This window comes from Centroberyx affinis, unplaced genomic scaffold (genome assembly GCF_046629955.1).
Source record: "Centroberyx affinis isolate AG114_WGS23_722 - 3 ecotype Tasmania unplaced genomic scaffold, CSIRO-AGI_Caff_v1 ptg003010l_1, whole genome shotgun sequence".
NCBI lineage: Eukaryota > Metazoa > Chordata > Actinopteri > Beryciformes > Berycidae > Centroberyx > Centroberyx affinis.
In genome coordinates, this window is record NW_027281110.1 from 186,957 (window position 1) to 196,643 (window position 9,687).

The 9,687-nt window shown below is 43.3% G+C and overlaps 1 protein-coding gene across 1 annotated transcript; it reads right to left on the reverse strand.

The window, feature by feature from the left end:
- Positions 1-5,051: 5,051 nt before the first annotated feature.
- rnf114 (ring finger protein 114) lies at positions 5,052-9,493 on the reverse strand. The gene is made up of 6 exons (XM_071537285.1): positions 9,297-9,493; positions 8,541-8,691; positions 8,069-8,175; positions 7,772-7,886; positions 7,512-7,619; positions 5,052-7,014 (listed from the first exon to the last, which is right to left on the reverse strand). Exons 1-6 carry the CDS (start codon positions 9,431-9,433, stop codon positions 6,949-6,951), a joined length of 684 nt encoding a protein of 227 aa, XP_071393386.1. The 5' UTR covers positions 9,434-9,493; the 3' UTR covers positions 5,052-6,948.
- Between the last annotated feature and the right edge of the window lie 194 nt (positions 9,494-9,687).

The window sequence follows — 9,687 nt, forward strand, 5'->3', positions numbered from 1 at the left end:
GTTCAGGGAGACAAAAGGGAATCTGTCAGGCAGATAGAGCCATCACTTCTCCTTTTCATCCCTGGTTTTGTCCAGAGGCATCCCCCTTTCACCTCTCCCCTGCCCCTCCGACACTCGCCAGGCAAGGGAGTCGTTAATGTTTAGCTGGGCAGTGATGGCAGCGCTGACAGCACTCGTCTGTCTAAGACGACAAGATGAGAGAGAGGGACAGCCCATCAAAGACTGCCACTTAGAGAGAAGGAGGGGGGGATGTGGGGGAAAAAAGGAAAACGGGGACGGAAAAAGGGACCCATCTTTCTTTACAAAGCAAAAGGTTACATCACCAAGGTGGGCTGTGAAATGATGCTATTGTCATCTTCCCTCCCTCCCTCCTTCCCTCCCTCTCTATCCATCCACCTACACAGCCCCCATCTCCCCACCCAGACACTCCCCTCCTCGTGCTTGTCAGCAGTTTGATTCAATACCTGCAGGTTAGTTACTCATTGAGCTGAGGAGGGACCGGAGCCAGTGGAGGTGTATGGATGGCTGTCTTTGGGCAGCCACTGGGCAAGGCTGGTGGTTGGGGGGGGGGGGGGGGGGGGCGCTGCTGTTTGATTGACAGATCTGCCTGCGTCGTCCGTTCCCTCCTGTAAAGACACAAACAGTGCCCGGCTCCACAAAGCACAGGAAGTAGAGGGAGGCAAATAGCTTTGAATATGAATGGCACACTGCAGGGGCGGTTAATAATTGGGAAGCGTTGGACTATTAATCTGAGAGACAAGACGTTTGGTGAGCTATTTCTGACACCAAACTGTAATAATGGCCTTTACTGAGATGACAACTGGATGTATCCTGTTAAAAGATCTCATGATGTTTCCCATAAGCCAGTCACAGTAATATCGTAACCACAATAACAAATTACTTATCATTTCACGCTTTGCTATTCATTTTCAAGCTGTGACAGACTTAACAGTATACTTTGGACCTCTGATGAAACATTAAGGCAGTAAATCAGTATTTCTCAGACCAAAAACAGGTTAGATCAGGTTCAATTCCATCCCTACATTTTGTGCTGCCTTTTGCTTTTTAGAATTAATGATTTATAAAGTCAATATTCTTCAACTGATGGATTGATGGATAATAATTTATGGACAGGATTATTGTTTTGATAGTGCAGGCATAAAAAAAAAAATAGGGGTGTTTATCCGTGCGTGTGTGTTTGTGTGTGTGAGCATGGCCAAATATCCCTGGGTGCGATGTTGTGAATGAGTGTTTCCCTCCATCTTTCCAGATGCGTCAGAAGTTAATGGAGAAGGTGCTTTGACTGCCGTGACAAGTTAAGTAGAGGGAGCGGGACCATTGTCTTCCAAATCAGCTGTCAGTGTGTTTCTGCTGTCAGCACTTTGACTCACTACCTGCCTGGTTAATCATCGAGCCGCCGCGAGCCGCTCCGAGCTGCTGGAGGTTTATGGCCCACCGTCACGGACCCCCATCATCGCCACAACAGGACAACACCTGATTGACAGATTAGCAAGCACTGGCACTTTTTCAAAGAAAGAGGGGAAAAACAGGGTGGAGAGTAGTGATTGAAATTGAAGGAGACTAAAAGAGGAAGTGTGAGGGAAAAGGAGGTGTGTGTTTGTGTGGGTAGGTAGGATGGAGGGATGAAAGGTAACAGGTCTACTGTAATGTGCGTGTGTTGAGGATTATAAAGATGTAACAAGATGTATAACAAGATGTCCTTTGTGTTCTAAAATATTTGCAAGCTGCTTCTTTTGTAAAGATAAAGGAATGGCCTGGTGAAGTGAGAGAATTTACAGGATTGTCTGTGTGTGTGTGTGTGTGTGTGTGTGTGTGTGTATCTGTGTGTCAGTGAGAGTTAGATGGACAGATGAAAACATAAGGATGACATTAAAGGAAAGTACAGTGGACCATATTTCTCTGACAGCCACTAAGCAGTCAAAGTAGACGTACAAAACGCGTTTGGGATTTTTGACGATGTCCTCATGTATTCTCATAGCTGTGTAGCTATAAGACAAGAGAAAAAAAAATCAAACAATGTCTTAATGGGAGGTAGTTTTCCCTTGGGCAGCACCGGGACAAGGGAGAATGAGGGGAGAGAGGGGAGACAGTCTGACGAATAATGAGGATTCTTTTGAAAGTGAAATTGCCTCCCCTATTGGACATTAAAGCTGTTGCAACCCCCATTTGTCCCCCCGCCCTTCTACCTTATCCCCACTCTAGTCCTCTCCCCCTCCTCTGATTCCCCCATGCACGCCCGTTGAGGCTTGATTTCAAATGGAAAAATTAATGGGAGAATAATAGCCTTGGGCCTAGCTCTCTTCCACACACACATCTTAGTTGGTCTATAGGGGTACAGAGCGGGGGGAGTAAAATTTAGATCCATTCCCCTCACTTGGCCTGCTATTCCTTTGTGACAAACACACACACACCAATGCACACACGTACACACATGTGCTCACACACACACACACACACACATGGGTGCACGCGCACACACACACCAGGGACCTTACCCCCCTTCATTTACACCTTAGAGGGCTTAACTTTCAAATATTAGTACAGTGGCTGTGCGGATTTCAAATAAATAAATAAATGAGGAAGCAATGATTAGCAATTCCCCTGATAGTTATATCAATGTGTTTCATATTCATTTTCACTTCCAGGAGAATATTTCTGCAGAAACAGTGATTTTGAGAACTTTCCAAGCTTTCAGAGTGGCTCCTAAAACTGGCGAGACTGAAGGAGTTTCCAGAACATTCCTGCAGCAGCAGTCAAGAGGTTGAAACAGCAGCTTCATGGGAACTTGAAAGCCCCTTGCTTGGATTTACAAAAATAGAGGCACACATACTCATGTACACACACACAAGATGTGCAAGTTTCACTTAAGCTGATACAGGGCCAAGTTGGTTGTAGGCATTATTAAATCAAAGTTAAGACACGTTGCTCTTAGGCTAACAACACAAGTGTGTGTGTCTGGCTGGGGTAGGGGGTCGGTTGTTAAGAGTTTAAAAGCGGAAGAGGAGTCGGTGTAGAGCCAGTATTGATGTCGGGGAAGCCCACTGGCACTTTCTGTTCAAACATTTGAGAGGACCAACCTGCCGAGCTGCAGAGCGCCCGGGTGGCAGGATTCCCGCTCTTCCTGTTTCTCCTGACTTTGAGGAATTTTACGGTGAACAAACTCCCAATGCTCCCCTCACACGCCCCACACCTCACCACAGATACCTGCCTCAGCAAAACTAAAGAGAGATAGAGGAAGGGAGAGAACTTTCCAGGCACGGATATATCTGAGGAGATTGTACCTCTTGTCACCCTTTGTGTGTATCACACAGAATGTTACGAAACAGAATGTTAATGTTGCAGACGCACTTTTTCAGTTGGATCTTACTTGGAAAGGACCAGGTATGTGAAAGCTGCCTGGATGGATATCAGTCAGTCTTCCTGGTCTGTCCCAGAGTCTAATGTGCGCCCACCTCTTTCTCCCTGTCTAAACATTTGGGCACAATGCACTGTGGGATGGGTGTGAAATAGCCTAACCTAGGTGGAAACCATCCTTAGGGACCTGGTCCATTATCAAGAGAAAAAGAAAACAGCTTCACACTGGAGCCAAAAATCATGTGGTGCAAAGAGAGTGGAGTCTCCCTTTTTCTAAGGGTGTGGGTTCTGCCAGGCCCTGGCTCATGAATCAAGGTGCGTAATTTCAACAACATTAATAAACAGCAGACTGAACTTATGCTAAGATAATATGACCTACCTAAGACTCTTCCATGGCCTTGGTGATAACCAGGCCAGACAACCAATGAGGGGCATGAACCTACAAGTTCAGGGATGCTGAATTTCAAAGTACCTTCATCACAAGAAAATTGGGTGGAAGGAGAGGTTTACAATACATTGAAGGAAAACAAAAGGAAGGTGGAAGCGTGTCTAGGGTATAGAGTGATGGTGCGACACACTTCTGAAACAAGCCAGCGTCCCCACGCCTCTCGCAGTGAGCCTGCGGGCGCGTGTAGCATTAATTGCTGCCTCTACAGAGCCTGCAGACTCCACACACTATCTATTGCTCGCATCAAAGAAACCACACGCTGAACTTTATGAAATTTTTATTCAATGTGTTCACTTCTCTTCCCTTTTTCCTCTCTTTCTTCCTATTCCTATTCCCCACCTTGGCCCCCCTCTCCCTTTTTAGCTCCGCCACCAAACAGACAAGAAAGACTTCTCTCTGCCATGTTTTCAGCTCCACTTCCTTCCTGCCCAGAAGCACTGGAGTATCTCGTTAGTTCTTTCACAGCTAACATCTCTCCTCCATCTGCCAGGAGCAAAAACCTGATCGGGCGGGTGGGGGGGGGGGCAGAAAAGAGAAGAAAGGGGGGACTACATCAAGAAGTTTGGTGGGTGAGACTCTCCATAGAGCTAGGTGAGAAAGAGTAATATCACTTAACTACAGTAATTACAGACACAAGAAGCACACAAAGGAAAGAACAGAGATGAGAGGGTTTTCTCTCCCTGTGGACAATGTACACCGAAGGGCTTAGTTTCATCATCAACTTTGCACCGATACAACAAATGCAAAAACACATGGCAGGATCGTTGTCGATGTGATGCAGCGATGCCCTGATTTCTAGAAGAGGTGAACAAAGAGTTGTTGAAAGGCTGCCAATAAGTTTTGTTCAATAATCACCATGACAGACTTTAAGCCCCTTGCCCTATAATGACAGCTGAGCATAATCAGAGTTTGGACTGATGCACCTTACGCATTACGTTCCCCCAAACTGCTCTCTCTCTTTCTCTCTCTCTCTCTCTCTCACACATACTCACACACACACACACACACTCTGTGGTCATCCATCAGAGCCGTGAGTGTTGTTTCTTCCCCCACACGTCTCATACACACAGGTATAAATCACTCAGCCTGATTTCTGGGGCCAGGGTTTAAATAATTAAAGAGCTTTAATTTATCAGGATTTAGCACCCCAGACAGTAAGGCTGACAAAAGAGAATGAGAGAGATATTGAGAAAAGAAAAAAACAGTCATTACACATGAGAAGCAAATGCAAAATTATTACACATTTTATTGGAGAGAAAAAACACGACATAGGCCTAAGTGGCACCATGGACAGTGTGAAAAGGCATTCAGGTTCTGAGCCAGCGCTACTTCATCTGGGTGTGGATAATGTTATTTACCCATTATTATTATTATTATTGTTATTGTTATTGTTAAGACGTGAATGCAATGAAACTGTAAAGCTTTGTACTATATGAATGATTTATGACAAGTACATGTCCATTAATACATGAAAAACATCACTGACTTACTTTATATGCAAAATAACCCAACAACACAGATAAAAATAATCATAATTCACAATTTTAAAATCTAAAATAAAAATATTTTATAAAAATCAAGCAGAGTGAAACTGAAATTTTCCTGTCACCAAAATCTTGCCTACTTTACATGTTGCCAGTTATTGGAAGCATATAAAAATTAACTATGTTGATATTTTTCCTCTGGATTCTTGGCAGCGATGTTGACAAATGTGAAAGCCAGCAAAAGAGAATGGAGGTTTTTTGGGAGGGGGCATCCGAGACACTGGGCATGAGAAATACACTACAGTAAGTTACATCTAAAACCATATTTCAATGCCGCATGTCATCAACTGTCTAAAAGTGTAGTTGCGGTTATTTCATAAAACTATGACAAATGCCCACACTGAAAGCTCAGTTTCTAAAGACCAGGCATGTTTTTGTATGCTGCGTTTGAACACAGCCTTGTTGAAAACCCAGGTTGAAGAACAACACATTGAGGGAAGCACATTTATAGAATGAAATCTGTGTTGAATTATGTCTTGCAACAGAGCCAGGAGGCTGGTGAGGGCCAGTGGATGTGATGGATGGCCACAGAATGATGGAACTCTACTGCCCTCCTATGGCCGAAAAGATGTAAATTGTTGCCACATGACAGTATGAGAATCACTGAACTGACCAATTATGAAGTACTGTTGGCCTAATACTCACATATTTTACTTAATTGGCTGAAATATTAGCCCTATGAGGTTTTGGAAGTCAGGAAAAAGATCTACCAGCAGGCACAAGGACATAAGGGAGAAACATTAAAATAAAGCAAAACAGCCATCTCAGGCTTTGTTTGACCCTCATATTATTTATTCTTTGCAGTAGATCTCTGGGGGGAAAAAATGAAAACATAAACAAACATACACACACACACACACACATATGCGCACACACACACACACACACACACACACTTACACTTAAACCAGACATGTAGAGCATAAACAAAAATGAACTCTTAGAAGATAGAGAGCTTCCATCTGCATATTAAACTACAAAAAAAACAAACCCAAAAAAATGCAGTGGCTTTTCATATAAACATGCAGAGTCGCTCATTTGAGTACTTTATATTATCGTTAACATGAATTAGCAAAGACTTCACTGGGTAAAGTTTGTGGATTTCTGGCAATAGTTAGCCACCTAGTGGTAGAACCCTCTTATAACATCAAGTATTGACGACAGTAGAAGTTTAAACACAACTTTGGAATTTTTTGGCTATATGACACAATGCCATCAACGAATGAACAGTTCAAATAAACATGGTTTAGTGGATATTCAACAAACTATCAAGTCTACAGGCTCCATTAGGGGGAAGATACAAGATTATCACACCAGTAACACTGTATCACTCCTAAATCAGAGAGCACATTATGCTTTTTATTTTTTTTTTAACCATATTGCGAGATTAATTTTCTGAATAATAAATCTCTAGATTTATAGTTACAATACCAATTCCCTGTGAAGCTGATTCCCCATGGTTATACCACCATCCATTTGATGGCCGAATGATGATGCAGTACTTTGCGCCGTCTTCTCAAGACACCGCATCACAATCTCTCCTTTACTCCCTTCCTCCTCTGGTGGATTGCACTTCACGATTCAGTTCTCCATGAGGGAGCGCTGTAGAGCCTCCTGGATCATTGTGTGCTCATCTGTGGAGTAATCCTGAAGAGACATGGGTGGGATGGAGTGAGAGAACAGAACTGGCAGGTTTACTGATTAATAATTAAAAAAATAAATAAAAAAATCACACTCCAGCAGGTTTGGCGTCAATTCATGAATGAACTCATCAATTCCAGTTCAACTGAGGAATTGGAATTTGAAAAAACCTACAGGACACAGAACTGGAATTGAATTGGAATTTCAGGAAATGTTATTTATTTCAAAGAAATTCTGTGAAATTCCATGTAGTTTTGTTTTTTCGTACCACATATCTGATATTACACATAGTGTTATATATTATAAATACTGAATATCATAACATGATATTGTAATACATACATTATGATTGAATGTATTTGCACCCAGCTCCTTAGAGCTCCTTAGAGCTGGGTGCAATTCCAATTCCAACTCCAGGAACTGAATTGGAATTTACCATGCATTCTCAATTCATGAATGGCCCCAACCCTGGACTACAGATATTGTTTAGGGTCTTTACTTACGACAAAGGTGTCATAGGAAAAGGTGTGCCTAATCTTCAGGTGCTGGAAAAAGTCAGCACTCCTGTAGTTTGGGTCCCCCCAAGGCATTGAGGCACAGATAGGGCACACCTAGACAGATCCAAAACGAGAGTAACAAAGCATTTATGCACAATTTACTAACTATGGAACCATCCGAGGAATGTGTGGAACCATGTGTTACTTATGTTTTGGGTAAACTCATGGAAGCATGGTGGGATTACACTGTAAGATGGACTTCTTACCACTTGGCGTGTGTCTCGAGCATGCTGGGTAGTGCAGTGTTCGACCAGGCCATCCTGATCGAGGTTCTGGCAGTTGCAGTAAGGGCAGGTGAAGGTGTAGCGATTTGGCACTGGACTGTAGGAAAGAAAGGAACATCACAATATGTCTTCTTCACACTGCTGACTTTCCCCCCCCCCCCTCACAGTATTCTCACAATATTTGTTCCTCAGAAATGGGAGACTATGTGTAGCCTTTATCCAACAGTCAAGTTATGTTAGGATTATATCTTGGGTTTCCTTATTGCCCCTCTATTTCACCTGATGATGGCAGGCTGGCTCTGGGCAGTAGTCCTCACTCCCTCCTCAATGTACTCCTGGTATTTAGAACAGGCAGCTGTGTGGCCTCTCATCTGGGAAAGGCCCACCTGAGAGAGCGGTGGGACACAACGCACAACATCAACAGTTTCTACTGCACGATCAAATCCATACAAATATTCCCTCACATATTCAATTTAAGTTCTTCTACTTGCTTGAGCATAGAGAGTAAAGTTGAAATGAGGAAGAACTGTAGAGCTGTTTATGCTGTTTGAGTGCATATGATTTACAGACTCAAATCAAAGTGTGCTTGTAAAATTTGTGTGTGCAGATATGATGTATTGAGACCCACGGTTGCCTTGTGCAAGGAAGTGGTCCATCTAAAGCCCTGCGTGTTTCCATATCTAATGGACAACAAAAGAACACAGGTCATGCAGAGTCCTTATTTCAGCTTTTAGACTGTCATCCACCATACCTGAGCCGCGCATCCCTTGCAAGCCGCCACAGATGAGTGGATGAGGGCGTCTAGCTCAGTAGCTTTAGTCCAGTGGCCCAGCGCTGCCCTACATACTGCACACACAGGCTTCTGGGGACGCAAACACTCCTGCAGACAACTCTGGCAGAACCTGAGAGTAGATAGGTGAAGAGATGAGGTGATGAAGGAAGGCTTGTAGTCAGAGAGGAGAGGTAGGGCAATCAGTTACTGTGACTGTAATGGGTTCTGACTTGGACTCTAAACCAAAAGGGAAAGCTTTGTACAATTTTTTATAGACCGGCAGTAAAATGTACTATCTGACATCATAAAACGGTGGCCGTAATCTGCTGAAACATCCTTGTTAGCTCAGTTGGCTCCTGGCTCGAAATCACTTCCTGAAGCTCCTATGGAAAGTCCCCACCTCAAGAGGGCGCAGGGACTTGTAGTCCTTTTGAATGTTGACATGCCTAAACGCGATAGAGCCTTAAACTACAACTCCCAAGTGAGGCCCCTTCTTTGATGTAAACAAAACTGAAACTGATTTAGCAAGCTGGTTTTGGTTTTGCTAACTGTACTAAGTAAACGAAACAGAAATATTGTCTAATAATACAATGTAGACCTACACATGGCCGGTTTTTTAGGGCACGACATGTTTATAAGCAAGCTTTTTTTCACAGTTTACCTCGTACCATTACATCGCTGTTAGTAGATGTGGGTTAATGATAGGAAGACGGTCGAAGAAAAGCAAATACTCACGTATGTCCGCATTGTGTTGTTACGGGACTGTCGAAAATTTCGAGACAGACTGGACAGACAAATTCTGTCACGTCGCCGCTTCCATCAGAGACATTTTTCTTTTGCTGTGCAGAGCTAAATCCTCCAAGCATCGCCATTTCTTTTCTTCGGAGAGTGTCAATCCCCCACCAACCGTAACCGTAACGACGTCACCGGGCTTCTGGTTCTCTTTTTTAAGCACGAGGGCGGAGTTTAGGCTCGCGGAACCTATGTAAATAATTTGCCGTTCATAACAATGTCAAGTTCAGTGATGTATAATTTTTTTTAAAAAGTGGGTAACCTTTCAGTTCCACTCAGTGATCACCACAATACAAACAACATCCATTCTGAACAAAAAAAAAAAAAAAAAATA